The following is a 16485-nucleotide window of genomic DNA, read 5'->3' as shown; positions in this document are numbered from 1 at the left end:
CTTGCATACCCCCAGAGACAAGGAACTCACTACCCCATGACTCAGTCAGCCCAGTGCCAGACAGCTCAAACACTTGGAAAGGTCTGTCCTGGCCACGGACAGTGATGTTGGTTCCCTGTCACCGCCTCCTCACTGGGACCCACCAGTAAAAATCTACAGCATTTTCTGTGAGATGGTCCTTGGGAAAGAAATGTGTTCTCAAAGATCTTCTTTCCCTCCACATCAAACCCAACATTTCCTTTCATCCCCTTTCTCAACATTTGTCACCAATGTTTGTCACCAATGTTGTCATTACAGCCAACATTTGATAACAGCTACCACTTTTTGAGCACTTACTGAATGCCAGGCACTGCATCATGCAGAATTATGCCCAAGAGCAAAGACTCTCAATCTGGAGAGACTAGAGTTGTAATCCCAGCTTCAGAACTCACTGGTGGTATGAACTTGAGCAAGTTGCCAAACCTCATTAACTCCCAGGTTCCTCATGTGTAAATGAGGGAAACAACAGTATCAGTCTCATAGAGTATTAGAACAATTAAATGGAATGATGCGTGTCCTACACCTACACTGCGCCTAGCATACAGAAAGTCCTTGATGATGGTGGACACTATTTTCATTGTGCAGGACACAGGCATGTGTAAGCTCATTCAGCACCTAGAAAAACCTTCAGAGAATATTATCCCAGTTTCACAGATGATGGCTTTGATTTGACCAAGGTCATAAAGCTAACAACAGAGATACTGTTCATCCTTGGAGCTGACTTCGAAATCATACCCCCCGCCCCTTGACCTACTCATAGATTCCACATAAGGAGGGAGTCTGTGTATGCATTTGCTTATAAGATCTTACAATTTAAGCCATTAGCTGATGCAGAGAGAAGAGAAATGGTAGTCTGTATTTGTACTGTAAGGGGGGAGGTTCTGGCATCAGCCTATATAGAGTCAAATACTGGGTTTACCATTTATTCTTGGGGTGACCAAGTCACACCAATAGCAACTGATTTTATTAATATCTCAGGCTCAGGAATTAAGCCCAAAGAGCATGCTGGTTCCACTCCAGTAGGCATGGATTATAGCAGGTGCCAATGACTGAGCTGAGAAGCTGGTTGCCCTGCATGGGTGAGCAGGAGGTTTGTCCTGAGAAAAGGGAATGCAGAACACTAACCCTGGCATTTCTTTGACATCTGACTAGACAATTTGGGTCTTCTCACAAAAGATTTCAGATCTTCACCAAAGATGAAAACAATGCAAAAATCTGAGACCAGGAGCCACCATGTCCTGAGTAACCATGGGACATGAGTTTAGAATCTTGGGAAAAGCCTGGTCCCAGAGCTGCCTTCTTGTTAGCCACACAGCTTTAGGCAGGTAACTCAAATAAACTCACTCTGTCTCAAGTTTCTCACCTGTGAAATGGGGAAACAGATCCCAGCCACCGTGAATGCCACTTTGAATGGCTGCTTAGGGGAGAAGGAAGCAAATACTCTTTTTGTTCCTGCTGAATTGTCTGTGACCAGATCAGCAAGGATGGAGTCCATCTAAGCCACAGACAGGCATGCCCTCTAGGCCAAGCCATGCTGATGGGTTGGGGGATCCTAGACAATTTGTAGCCTATATCTGGACCCCAGTTCATCCATTTATGAGATGAAAGGGTATAATAAACACATCTTAAAGTTTTCAACTAAAGTGCCTGTAAGAATAAGAGCTAATGGTCTTGTGCACCAAGCTCCTCTGATGCAGTTGCGTGGTGTACCTACCCAGTAAGTATTAGGGGCACCCTAATTTATAGATGACAAAAACAGGGCACAGAGGCATTTAAAACTTTGCCCCAGATCACGCAGAGTGCTAAGTGGCACTGTGGGACTTTACATCCAAGCACCCAGGTTCTGGAGTCTGTGCTTATTCACCTCCATGTCACCCTCCTTCTGCATGGGGGCAGGTGTGTCCCACCTCAGAGAAGCCGGGCCGCCATCAATGAACGCCTTTGGGTTCAAAGATTCCTGGACATGACTCTGTCTCTTGAGGGTAAGGTGAGGACAAGTAAGATCCAGATCTTGGAGCCCTGAAGGCGGAAAGGAACTGTAGGGACCACAAGGTGGTAGCCTTGGGCCATGTTAGTGCGTGGGCAGAGATCAGGAAGGTGCCAGCCACATCTCAAATTACAGGGAATTTCAGATTCGTGTGCATCTGAGTGACTTCTTCCTTCTAAGCAGAACTCACAGAGCAGAATAAAAAGCTGAAGAACACCTACAGTCCTTGAGGAGAGAGTGTGATGTAGTGGAACTAAGAGTGAACCTGGAAGCAGAGAAAGCCCATTCGGGGCTCATTTATAATTAGGATTATACCGTCTAGGTTACCGGGTTATGGGAAGCATGTATATAAGTAAACGTGGTGCCAAACACAGGAAACGCCTAATAAATATTAGTCAAAACAGAGTCTTATTCTCAAGCATTAAATAAGGAAGTCACACCCCTCAAGCCTTCTTAGCATCAGATGGTGCCCATGCCCCATGAGGATGCTAGCAAGGCCCCTGAGATAGTAATGCTCACACACTTGCACCCCAAAGTTAGCATGCAGGCACTCACTTGGCTTGGCATGTGGCTGCATCATTTGCAAAATATATATATGGGAAAAGTCTATCACACTCAATCCATGAATAACACAAAGGCCTTGATTTGTTCCTCCACGTGATTAGCATGCGTTAGGTCCAAAATTAACATTGCTGTCTGGCTGGGCTATGTGTGTGTTTTTCCAAAAAGAGAAAACTTCCAGGCTCTTACTCAGCCCTAATCAGAATGTCGAATGCAGTGTTAGAGGAACCAGAAGAACCGAGACCAAAAGCAAAACTCTGCCCCACTGTAGACTCTCAAATAACTGTTGGCTGTTGAAAAGGAAAAGAAGGGAGCGAGCGGTTACGCTACCGCGCTGAGTGGCCAATTTCTTCACCTCTTTGGGCCCGCACCTTTCTCACACACAGATTGGGAATAACATTTCTGACCCTCATGCATCTGGCAGAGATAGCTGTGCTAAAAGAGAAAATAATGACTTGAGGAGGGAAAAGCACGAGGGGGATGTCACTCATTGCTATTATCAGATCTCTTCTTGAGCCAATTAGACCCTGTACATTTTGCATAATGAATTTGTTTTTTACTATCTACCATGCAGAGCCATTAATTCCAGCTTTTTAAAGAAACCATTAATATGAGCCTACGTGCATTTCAGACTACCATTCAAGTGATTTAAGCCCTAGCAGCCTTCTCTGAAGACATAGCCGACTCCAAGAGCTCTGGGTCATGGGGCCTGCAGAGATGGAAGGCCACTGCCCCTCTCTCTGGGCCCTTAACTTCATCTCTCACGTGGAGGTGACATGCCTGACTTCAAGCTTTCTTGGCGAAAATGCAATCAGATAATGTCCACAAATGTGCCCAGCACAGTGCTTGACATATGGTTAGATGGTCCATAAATTCTTGCACTGAGAGAAAGAGTGAAGAGGACATAGTTCAGGCTTTGCAGCCAGACACGCTTGGGGGTTCCAATACCCAAGAGCAGCTCCATCTCTTACTAGCCGTGTGACCTTGGGTAAGTGTCTTGGCCCCCTCTGACTCAGTATTCACAACTATAACATGAGGGTAATGAGGGGCCTTCCACGTGTGATGGGGCCATGCCTAGCCCCGCCCCAAGGGCCATCATGCAGGTCTACACTGCAGGGGGTCTTGTGGGGGTCAAAGTACCCGGCACATCGAGGGCACTCGGGAAAGGACAGCCCTGCTCCAACTCTGTTCCGAGTTTGTTTGTTCAGTTCTTCTTGGAAAGGCCAGTTGAATTTTGGAGCACTAAACCTCAGCTCCGCCGGCAGAACAGGCCAAGCACGTGACAGATGTTAAACAGCTATTCCCAGAGAGGTCAGCCCAAAGGCCAAGGAGCTGGAGACTCTTTCCTCTCTCCTCTGAAGCACGATTGGTTTGTCACAGCTGACAGATGATGGATGGGTATGCATCAGTCTAAGTGACACCACAAAATCCACCCGCCCTTCTGTTGAGCATTCCAACCTCTCACACTCAGCCAGTGCTTTCCCTTCATCGGCTGGCAAAACCATGCCCCCCTCCCTCGTTCCCCCACCTCACCATCACCCCGCCCCCAGCACCTCGCAGCATTCCCGCTCACTCACCATCACAGAAATGTGGAGAATGTGCATCTGCTCCTCTATAATCTCTGAGGGCTCCTGGAGCGTGGGCGCGGTGGCCCGGGCCAGCTGGCCGGCACTGCTCATGGAGACATGGAAATACAAGGTCCCGTTCTCCAGCCACTGCTGTCTCCAGTACACCAGGGAGATGTCCCCCGCCGTGCCAGACATCTCTGCAAGACAAGACCCAGGGCGCTGGGTGAGCGGCATGCCCGGTCTCGGGATTCCAGGGATGGAAGGAGCCACGCATGTTCAGGAGCTCCGCGGCACCTACTCTGTTACCAGGATGCCTTTCCCTACATCAAATCCATGAGGCGGAGACCATCACTTCCCCTGTGACCAAGAGTCTCCCCAAGCAACAGGGTGGCAGAGGTGGAATCTGAACCCAGGTCGGTCTGGTGCTCTGTTGTAAAGCACCATGCATGATAAGGTCATTTGTTGCTCTAAATCAAACTAAGGGGAATCAGACTAAGCAAGAGACCCAAGTGCTTACATTCTCCTGAGGGCATGGAACTAGAAGGTGAAGGGAGGACCTCTCCATCCTTGAGAAGAGCAGGGGTTTAGAGTGTGAATTCTTTACAAGCTGAGCTGAAGTGCTCACAGCATAACTGCAGAATCTCAGATCTGGAAAAGCCCAAAAGAACATGTGGCCCAGCCTAGGTGCCTCAGAATTATCCTTTATAGGAACAGAGCTTGGCAACTGGGCTGATCTGAGCCTGTTTCTCCTGCTTCGGTCAGAGAAGCTCCATTTTTTTTTTTTTTTTTTTTGCTAGTATATATATTGCACAACCAGCAAGGGAATGTTGGCACGTAAGTTTCCACGGCTTAAAAATATTTAGTAAGCCACTGCCCCCCTCCAGTGTTCTCCTATGACCAAGGGGAAGTTAGGACCTACTAGCAAGTTACAGTCACCTGGTATGTATGTAGGTATGTATGTATGTATATATTTAAAATATTTTATTTACTTATGTGAGAGAAAGAGAGAGAACGAGCAGTGGGGAGGGACAGAGGGAGAGGGAGAAGCTGACTGAGTGTGGAGCCCGATGTGGGGCTCCATCCCAGGACCCTGAGATCATGACCTGAGGTGAAGGCAGATGCTTAACTGACTGAGCCACCCAGGTGCCCCCATTCACCTGATCTTTAAATTATTCTTCTAATAGTACTTCCTTCCAATATAACCATACCAACATAGCCTCTTACTGAGCAAGGACAAGAGCACTGGCAACCAGAAGTGTCCCCGCACTAAGATCACACAATCTTTCCATACTGCTGCCTCCTAGAGAGATTACATCCTTGGAAATGTCCTAGAAGGACAAGGCCTATTACAGTGTCTTTATGAAGAAAGGGGAAGGGTGGTAGGGGGAAGGGGAAAGGGATAATTCCTGGAGAATTACCAAGACTTCATTCAAGCAAGAGTTACCATAGAGACAGAGGCACTCCATCATAGACAAGTAGCCATAATAATATCTGAGACTTGGAAACTCTGGACTACCTTCCCAAGACACAAAGCTGACCTAGAGGTAGTATTCCCACAATCACCACAGACCTCATATCCATGTGTGCGTGTACACACACACACACACACACACACACACACACATGCTTGAGGAGGACTGACGGGGAAGCTGAGTTAGAACTTCTTACCCAAACAGCTTTCTCTGTGCCCCACTCTGCAGTCCCTGGCGACCCTGAAGGAAAAAAAGTCACCTTGAAGAGATGATGTTTGTTCACCAAAGTCTACCGAATTATTCTTGTATCATCCACCCCCACAGACTCACTCCTTGAGGTTCACAATCAACAGTCCTTAGGGAAGAGTATCTGGCATTTAGTAAGTGCTATAAAAAGTTAGCTATTAATATTTATTGTCATTATTATTATTAACAGGGACAGGATCTAATTCACCCTTGAGCTGCTGTAGAAAAATCCGTGAGACACCCTTGACCGCTTGCTTTCTCTCCCACCCCTCCTCCAGTCCGCCAGGAAACCTTTCAAAGGCCACCCCAAAGGTATCCCTTCTTGGCTCCTCTCCTGCAGCCACCTGGGCCAACGCACCACCCTCTCTTGCCTGACTGACCACACGGGCTTCCTACCTGGACTCTCCTCTTGCTCTTTCCCTCGCTCTTCTGTCTATTCTCATCCAGAAGCCAGAGGACTCCTGCCACAACCTGTTCGCTCCCATCACTCCTTGGCTTGAAACCCCCAGCAGCCTCTGCCTCATTCCAAGGAAAAGACAAGGTGGCCAGAACATAGCAAGTTATGAGTCCAAGTGAATATACCTGCCTGGGCTTCCCTTGCTGTGCCAAGAGGTGAGAAGGGACGGAGATAAGCACAAGACTTCATCAGCATCTAGGCCACGGGCCCCCAAAGGACCCCAAGAGCTCACTGTGGGGCGCCAGGGGCAGGGGAGACAGGCTGGGTGCCCAGCGTGTGAAGCGGGCCTCTCCCTAGCACCTTCTCTCCCCCCACTGCCCCACCTCCTGGCCTCAGCACCCAAAGTACTGGGAGCAGCTTCTCTGGCAGCCAGCCAGCCAGCTGGGCCAAGGCAAGGTGAAGACATTATGGTAAATGGCCATGCTCAGTCCCTCACTCATGTTTCTCTCCATCCATGGGCCTCTCCAGAACCAGAGGCCCAGGGAGCCCAGGGCTTCAGTAGCCGTGGAAATAGCTGTCTCTCATGCAGTAGCTCGCGAAAAGGGACTCCTGCGTCAGTGGTCGGGCAGGCCCTGGCCGTGCCACATCTGGCTGCCACAGCCTGGGACAGAAGAGGCAGAGTAAGTGCAGGCAGGCTTGCTGAAATCTGCGCCCTTCACTCCTGCAGCTCTCCAAATCCCACCACCAAAGAAGCCTGTCCTCCCCACACTCGGATTAGGAAACAGAGGATCACCGAGGGTCAGCCCCTCGCTTCAGGCCACAGGTGAATGTATGTCCAGCTAGACCCAGTGGATTTCCAGTCCACACAATCGCTTCTATGCCGGTAGCTCTTACAACATCTCCTTTTCCTTGACTAAATTAGCCCATGAACCCAAACTAGATTGAGCTCTTTGTTTGCTACAGCGATGAGCGCACAGTCAGCAGACAGTAAACGTTAAGTGATAATAACAGCGTGTGAAACACAGTAAATATTGAATCATAGAGATCAGCTCTGGACTCACTCTATTACAAAGGAAGGAGACTCTTCTGAGGTGGGGAGGAGGGCCGCGGGGCCTCGGAGAGAAAACCGCCCTGGCAGAAGTAGAAGGCCCAATCATTCATCCCCTCGTTCATGCATCCCCTCATTCATTCATTCATCCCCTCATTCATTCGTTCATCCCCTCATTCATTCATTCCCTCATTCATTCACTCATGCCTGTGTTTGTTCACTCATCGAACACACTTTATTGAGGACCTACTCGATTGTGGGCACTTTAGTAGCTCAGAACATGGAAGGAAAGGAGGCACAGTCTTGCCGTCAGGAAACTCAGTCCTTTAGTGGAAGAAATTCTACCCACTCCCCAGATGGCACCACACTGCCCACACATGCACATACTGCCCGTGTGATGTGGCCCCGACACTGCACATTATCCCGACCCACCTGCTACCACCATTCCCTCCTCACGTGCTCCAGCCTTGCAGGACTTACACTTGTTCCTGAACCAGACCAGGCTCCCTGCCATCTCAGGGCATGAGGACTGTCTGTCCTGTCTGAAACTCTCCTCCCAGACCTTGCAAGCCACCTTCTTCTCGGCGTTGGCCTCTCAGTCCAAGTGACACCTGCTCGGAGAGGCTCTGCCAGGTTTAGCTGACGTTTTCCCCTTTACACACATCTACGCTCTATGGTATCCCCTTTACAAAACCCTGTTATAGCATTTATCACTATTAGAAATGAATCATATGTATTTTCTGAAACATGTGTTTAATGCCTATCTCTCCAGGAGAGCAGAAACCTTGCTTATTTTCTGCCATATCTCAAGTACTTTTTAAAGTGCTTGGCACATAATATGTGCTCAGCGAAAAATTACTGAATTGCCAGTGATGAATACACACACACACACACACACACACACACACCTATAATAAGATTATGAAGGTATTGTTAAGCTTCATTACAGAATTAAAGAAAGAATAAGTAAATTTGAAGGTGTGACAGGACTCTCCTAGCTTAGAGACAAAGAGCTACTCTAAAAACATGGTACCATGAGCACTGCAGAGAATGGGCATACTGGTGGCCCTCAGAGGAGAGAAGGAGGTATAGGGACAGCCTGGGCGGTTGGGTATCTCAGGGCACTGAAGCCACACGTGTAAGGAGGAGTGTGGTGGAACGTCTGTTGGAAATGTACTTTAGACACAGGGTTAAGGGCTTTGAATCCCTGGCGACAGAGTATATCCTCTTTGGCATGCAGTCAGGAAACAGCGAAGTACACTTGATCAGAGAGCCAGTCCTGTGTCCATTAAAAACAGGTCAAAGAAATACTAGCATAACCAAGGCCAGCTCTTGAAATTCCCCGCTGATTGATTTTCCAATTGCATTTTCCCCTTCCTCTTCCCCTAGTCCCTCCATATAAACATTTCATTGAAGTCTTCAAGTCACATTACAATCAAACTTAAAGCAAAAGGGGGACTAAACGCATTTGGTCGGGAACCAAGACGATTCCCATAAAGGCAGATTATGCTGACATGATGAATATAAAATGAAACAGCAGATATTAAAGTGGGAGAATTGGTGCACCATGCCTTCCGGCGGTAGGCTGACTCCAGTGCCTGCCTCCCTCCCACCTCAGATAGCTTGGTTTTATATTGGAATCGTAAACAAACACAGGGATTGCCTTTTCACCTTTCTCTGTTCTCCCCCCATGCGCTGCCACTCGTGAAATATTCAATAGGCTCAAATCCCCTCAACCGCCCCGCTAAAGCCAAGCAGGAGGATCAACCCTCATCAGTGATTCTGGGTAGACCGCCATCCTGCCTCGGCAGCCACAGATGTCTTTCAGCCTCCTGGAAAAGAAATAAAAATTCCTGAAGACATGTTGCGCTTTTAATTGGCTTGTTCTTCCTAATCTATGGCACTCATTGTATTTTTATTTAATTCCTGAAGGTCATTATGAAAATAAGCAGCTCTTCTGATCACCAGCCATCTTGGTAACATCTCCCAAGTGGCTAACTAACCTGCCTTCTGATTCCATAGCTCCAGCTGACCCTCCAGCAGATTATTCACAGAAGGCCAGAGAGCACTTCTGATAAGTTTGCAAATAGTCTTTGCTTCATTGGCTGGAGGGGGTGGGGGAGAGCAGACATTACATGAGATGAACTCACTGCCTAGGTACAAAGAACTGAGAAATGTAGAGATGTTGACTTCAACAGCCCTTGCCGTTAGCTGTTCCAGCATTCATGGGGGCTCATCTCTATGCAGCGAGTCCTGCTGAGTGACCTTGGGAAACAGATCTCACACACGCCCTCCTTTTCATCTCTCCAATGGCTACCTTAGTGCCAACCTTCATCATCTCTCTTATGGAATACCTCAAATGGCCTTGTGCTAGTCAGGGTCTCCTCACAGAAGAGAAGACACACACAGTGAGGTCACTAAGTATTTAATGACACGACTGTTTACAAAGACTTGGGGAGTATTTTAGTCAGCGTTCTCCAGAGAAACAGAACCAACAGGACATATATATATATATATATATATAGAGAGAGAGAGAGAGAGAGAGAGAGACAGAGAGAGAGAGAGAGAAACAGACTTATTATGAAGGGTTAGCTTGTATGGTTATGGAGGCTAACAAGTCCCCAAATCTGCCATCTTCAAGCTAAAGGCCCAGGAAAGTCAGTGGCACAGTCCAGTCCAAACCTTAAGTCCTGAGCAGGAAGGAAGCCAATGTATAAATCCCAGTCTGAGTCCCAAGGCCCAAGACCCAGGAGTGCTAATGCCCAAGGGCAGGAGAAGATGGATGTCCTGGCTCTAGTGGAAAACAAATATGCCCTTCCTCTACCTTCTGGTTCTATTCAGGCCCTCAATGGGTTGAGTGATGCCCACCTGCATTGATAAAGGCCTTTCTCCCTTACTCGGTTTACTGATTCAAATGCCAGTCTCTTCCAGAACCACCCTCCCAGACACATTCAGACATAATGTTTTACCAGCTCCCTGGACATCCCTTAAGCCAAGTCAAGCTGACGTATAAAATTAATCACCACAGGCAGGATGAAGGCAAATTGGTGGTGAAGCATCTCAAGGTTGCCAACATCAAGGAGCTGTCCCCACCCTAGGCCTGAAGGGGGTAGGGGAGGGAGATGGATAAAACCATGCGAACAGCCACAGCTGCAGGAAAGGACTGCCAGACAGGAGCTGTGGCCTACTGTAAAATAAGCCAGCTACTGACAAGGCATGGCCCATCATGGGGGTGCTGGGGTAATAAATGCTCCAACCTCACTCTCCCTCTACCTGCTAATCTCTTGCAGGTGCCTTGCATGGGCCAACTCCAACCAAACACCCAAGGGTGGAGCAAATCATACAGGTCAGCCTTCCAGGGCCCTCAGCAGGGAGGAAAGGGTGAAGAGTGGATCTCAAGGGGCCAATGGAGACCATCTGGAAGGTCCCACCTGGGATGCTTACCTCCAGGCTTCCTTCCAACCATCATGCAAATGACTACCAGGATTAAATTTCTAACCTGTCAATCTGACCACATCATTCCCTTGCTTGAAACCTTTTGATGGCTCCTGACTCCCCTCAGGATAAAATCTAATTTCAGGGGCCTGGCACTTGCATTTCTCCCCTGCCTTACTTCTCTTTGCTCCTTTCCCTGCCCTGACACATTAAATCTGATCAAATATTTATGCAATCGCCACATCCACGACACTCTTTCCTAATTCAGTGTCTTTGAAGATGCTTATTTTTTTTTGTTAAGGCCAAGAGAAATCAGTTTAATTTTATAACACATCATTTAGTTCCCTCAATTGAAGATGCTTCTTCGGAGGCTAGAATAGTCTTCGCGACTCAACCCCATCCCTTTTCTGGAAGATCTCCATGACCCCCATATGAGCTAGACATTCCTTTACGTTTCCATAAAGAGGGAATATTGTGTTCTATGTAATATCAGACCCCGAGAGACCAACTGCTTGAATTTGAATCCCAGCTCCCCTGTGTTCAAGCTGTGTGTCTTTGGACAAACTCTTTACTTCATTTGTGCCTCAGTTTCCTCATCTGTCAAATGAGGATAATAACAGCACCCACCTCATCAAGTTATTCTGAGAATTAAATGAGATAACATGAAGTGGTTCTTAGCTTCGATCTTGATCCTAAGCATTCCAGTTACATGTGTTACGTATTACTTCATACACACTATTACAGCATCCTATTTTACCACTGTCTTGGTCTCTGTGGTGTTTGGTATTTACCTATGTTAAAATGACATGTTTTGACAGCTGACCTCTCTCACTGGACTCTAGTGCAGGGACACATCAGAGCCGTTTGTGTGCCCGAGTGCCTGAGACAGTGGTCAAATGCAGAGCAGAGGGCTCTGTAAACGTTTGTTGAGTTGAACTGAGCTGTCCCCATATTTGAATTCAAATGGGCACTCTGAGAGGACAGAGAGAAGAAAAGCCAACTCAGGACAGCCATGATGGCTTGGTTCCCACATAACACTACAGAAATTTATTTCACATCTGGCTGAAGTTTAGGCATCCTGGAGAATGCAAATGAAGAGAAAGATAGACTAAATATTTGAGGAGTTTGCAATTCTCATGGAGACATACAGGAAGTTTAGATAGAAAATAGATAATCCCATGGTTCTGTTTAGACATAAGTATGTATATCTGGCTAGAAGGAAATATACTGGAACAAGATACACCAGATCATCAAGAACAGTGCTCTTTAAATGGTGAGATCAGAGGTGATTTTAATCACGATCTGATTCATTTTTTCTACATTTTCTACATTGAATATACATAACCTCTGCATCTGTTAGATGCAGATATATGCTCACTTTAAAGATTCACTTAGTAACCAACCTTTTCTGAGATCTGGCATTGAGGGACTTATCTTCAGGAGCTTGGGCCAAGGAATGGAGAAAAAGCATGCTATAAATAACTATAAATCAAAGTAGAAAGCTTAAAAGAGAGGAGATGACTTCTGGCTGGCTCCAGAAAATTTCTTTGTGGAGGAGTCTTAAAGGATGGGCAAGATTTCAACAAGTGGCCATGTGGCAGAGGGCATTGTAGATGGGGGAATGGCACAAAGGCAAGAAGGCAGGATTGCAGATGTGCACAGGAGTCCAGTGGGAGGAAGCCAGTAGAAAAGGCAGAGGCTCATCATTACAGAGGAAACGGAGACAGAAGGCTATAGCAAGTCTGCAGAGAGGGACGTAAAGAGGGAGCTGCCATGTCTTAAGTATAGGCTGTCTCCCAGGCAGAATAACAAATACTAGGTCCCACTTGGGACTCCTTCATGCAATCAGACCAAGCCCTAGTTTAGAGGCTAATGAAGCTCTCGAAATACCATAAATGAAAGCCTCTATGATTTTGTCTTTATTTGTAAAGCGTGTGTGTGGCGGGAAGAAACTTGAGCCAGCTGTCGTACTTGTTATCACACCTAACATAGAATTAAGAGAAAATAAAGCCATGCCTAGCACTGTGCTCAGAAATCTGCAAAGTCCCACACTTAGTCCTAAAAGCAAATGCACTCATTATCCCCATCATTTAAGAATCTAGCTTCCATGCGGCACCCAGTGGGCTCAGTCGGTAAAGCGTGTACCTCTTGATCTCGGGGTTGTAAGTTTGAGCCCCAGGCTGGGTGAAGAGATTACTTAAAATAAAAATCTTCAAAAAAAATAAAAAGAATATAGTTTCCATAAATATTTATTGACCACCTGAAATGTGCCAGGCACAGGGCTAGGTCCCATGGATAGATTAGGTAAAAAGACCAATTTGATTGCTGCCCTCACGGACCTTCCATTTCTGGGATGGATGTCCCTCCATTGTCACTAAGCAGTAACAACACAGCATATTCCCCTCCTTTGGTTTCTTCATCCATTTACTCATCAGTCATTCATTCAATCCTAGTGCAAGATCGTGTCTGTCTAGCTAATTGCTATCCTCAGTGCTTAGCATACAGTAGGTACCCAATAAATATCTGTTGAATGAATGCATCACTCGATGCACATTTTATGAGTTCCCTGCCCTCAAGCAAATCACAATCGAGGAGAGCAGGAAAAGGAAAATCAATGAAGGTGACAATCCCGTGGTCCTGGCCACGAGAGAGCACGCACAGGGTGTTACGGGAACACACGTGAGGAGGGAGTTAATGCTCCTCATTTATCAGGGGTCTGGACAAGGTAAGCAGGCAGAGTCTATAATCTGGACATTTTATAAGTCTACAAGATCCTGATGTCGGACCAGGTTACATGTCCATAGATGCATCACTGTGGTGTGCAGTTGGGGAGTTTGCTTGGGGAGTAGGAGGGGGAGAGATGGCGGGGGGCTGGGACATAGCCAGAGCAGTGGCGGGTGGAGAACACCCCAGGAGTACTTAGACCCTCTCCTTCCTTGCTCCCATCTGTCAGCTCGTCTCCACCTCCCACCCCGCCCCGCCCAGTCTGCCCCCTCCCACTTCCTTGAGGAACTGTGTCTTTTACAAAAAAACCGTTTTACCTAGCCACCCAGTGGAGATAAATAATACAGTTATATCCGGTTAAATAAGGGAGGGGAAGAGAATTAAGAGTTATTGGCAAGGGAGAAAAGCACATCGTTTCAGATTCTATTTGAAAATAGATGGATAGTTGATGGAACTGAATCTTATTACTTCTGGTTATTCTCTCCTGAACCATTTACCTCCCTCCTTGCTGCATTTTTTCACCTGGTCTTTGTTGTTTAGCTTCACTATATGCCCTTGATTTCTCTATGTGTTCACTGTTTCTCATTTTCTTTTCTTTTCTTTTCTTAATGCACCCAAAAGATCAATGACTTTTCCCCCTCCCCTGTTCCACAACAATGCAAACTGATGGGGAAAAGGAACCCAAAGAATGGGGACAGGGACTAACTTTCACCAACACCTGCTTACGTGGCAGGAACTCAGCTAGGGGTGGCAAACCCACATGAATAAGGGGGAGGGGAGGACACCCAATGTTTGGCTGTGCTACCTGAGGCCCCAACAGGTGACTGGACTCTCCCACGATCTTCCATCTAGTAAGGGACAGTGCATGAATTCAAGTTCTGCTTCCCTTACTCCAAATCCAGTGTTCTCCCCACTTTCCTAACCAGGCTGAGAAAAGGAGTTTGCACATTTGAGTAAAAAGATGGAGGGACCAAGTCCACACTGGGGGTGTGATGTAAGTGCCAGGACAACGCCTCCCAGTCAGCCAGATGCTCAGATCATACATTCTATCATTATGAAGTCATTCCCTGGGGTTAAGCGTTGCTATTGAGCCCTCTGTTTTTAAAATGCAAATCTGTCCTGGGAGAGGTATAGGAAGCATTCTGTCTGGGGGTGAATTAAGTTTTTAAGAACACTTTGCTCCTTCCTACTGAGCAACCTTTACCAAGCTAGGTTTACATCTCTGAGCTTCACTTGCCTCATATGGAAAATGGGAATCCTAAAAGCAATCTCTGACAAATGTCCTGAGAATTAAGCGCAATGCATGTTGAAAGAAGCCCGCACAGCATTTAGCACCTGCATATTCCCTGACAGCTGTCTTCTCATCACTCTTTACCTGTCTCACCACTATCGGGACAAGAATCCGGTTGTTTGACAGCAGTGGGGGATGGCATGGTACCAACTACAGAGAAAAAGGAGGTAAAGGTTACAGATCAAACTTTATGCTTCACTTGGAAACAGTCTCCATGACCCTTGCGTCTGGGGCCCAAGTTCCCCCCACCCTTTTTAAATCATCCCTATTGGCTACACCCTGGAATCAGAAAACGTCACAGATAAAGGAGTGTAAAAGGATGGAGATCAATGATCTAATCCACCATTTTACTGACGGGGCAATGTGGACCAGAGAGGGGTAGCAACTTGCCCAAGGTCACATAGCCTCATAATCTAATGCTCTTCAAGGATCATACGGGGGCTAGAGACAAAGATTTGGGGTGGGGGCAGGTCAGAGGTGAAAGATGGCACCTCCTGGACTCCTAAAAGTGGTTTCCCAGCAAGGGGGGGGAGAGTGCAGAATTCCCTTGTACCTCCAGTGCTCCCTCAGCCCTGCCTAAAGATTCTACCACAATGGTTCCTTAGGTCTTTGTTGCTCAGTCTCCCTTGTCAATCCCCAACCCCCTCACCTCAACCCAGAGAGTTCCGCATCTGAGTGTCACAGGCCTGGATTCATACCCGACAGGTAATAAAATGTGGTGAGTCAGGGAGCATGGCGCCATGCAGTGTTGGGGCCGAGGGAGGAAAAAATGAAACTTGTAAGAACCAAACGGGCAACCCAACAGAGACTAAGAGGGTGAATAGACCTGCCACTGATGCCATCAGCTATTTGTAGCAAGGTGGGAGAGGCTGAACGTGGAGGAACCCCCTCACGTGATTAATTGATCCGGGCACCAGATGCTGGTCGACACCCACCGTCTCTGTATCCAAACCACAGTCCACTGGCCCCAAGCCCCATTGTCACCTCCCAGTTTCCATTCATGCTGTACTTCCTGCCTGAAATGCCCTAATTCCTCTTCTGCAACACAGACATCACCCTCCTTCGAATCCCAGCTCAACTGACCCCTCGGGAAAGCCCTGCCCAAGATGCCCTCTCCCTTCCTCCCCTGAGCTCTAAGTTCCTTGGCTGGTTTCTACTCCCTTCCCTGGTTCACTAACCTCACCAGTCTGTGATTCTCATTTCCTTTGCTAGGTCATGATATTCTTCTGCGCCAAGAGCTGCTATTATCTCTCCTATCTCAGTCTCGTTTTGCAATAGCAGCTGCTTGATGATATGGGTTGATGTAAGATTAAAATCAAGGTCCAAGGGGCGCCCGGGGGGCTCAGTCGGTTAAGTATCCAATTCTTGCTTTCAGCTCAGGTCATGATCTCAGGGTCCTGAGATAGAGCCCCACATCAGACTCTGCACTCAGCCGGGAGTCTGCTTGAAGATTCTCTCCCTGCCCCCCTCAAATAAATAAATAAATCTTTTAAAAATATACATATATAAAAAAAAATCAAGGACCAAGAGGGTGAGACTTCCTACTCCAGCTTCACAGATGCGAAACGGAGGCACAGTGCGTAGAAAAGGTACTTAGAGAGGTCGAGACCCAGAAGTGGGAAGAACTAGGTGAAGGCCCCTCAGCCTAAGAACATATGGGTCCACCTGTCCCCTAAACCCCACTCACATCCCACCATAGCACTCCTGCAGCATCTAG

General features: G+C 47.3%; 1 protein-coding gene across 5 annotated transcripts in view; it reads right to left on the bottom strand.

Moving 5' to 3' along the window:
* Positions 1–16485, bottom strand: part of ASTN2 (astrotactin 2) — an 899232-nt gene that overhangs the window by 773498 nt on the left and 109249 nt on the right. For all 5 annotated transcript variants that reach the window (XM_025888498.2, XM_073905829.1, XM_025888499.2 and 2 more), the window contains exon 2: positions 4165–4352. In XM_025888498.2, the coding sequence (XP_025744283.1) occupies positions 4165–4352 (188 nt within the window). The remainder of the gene's footprint in view (positions 1–4164; positions 4353–16485) is intronic.

Source organism: Callorhinus ursinus, unplaced genomic scaffold (genome assembly GCF_003265705.2).
Source record: "Callorhinus ursinus isolate GAN/ISIS: 27379988/994484 unplaced genomic scaffold, GSC_fseal_2.0 scaffold24, whole genome shotgun sequence".
NCBI lineage: Eukaryota > Metazoa > Chordata > Mammalia > Carnivora > Otariidae > Callorhinus > Callorhinus ursinus.
This window is presented reverse-complemented; position numbering and strand designations above follow the sequence as displayed.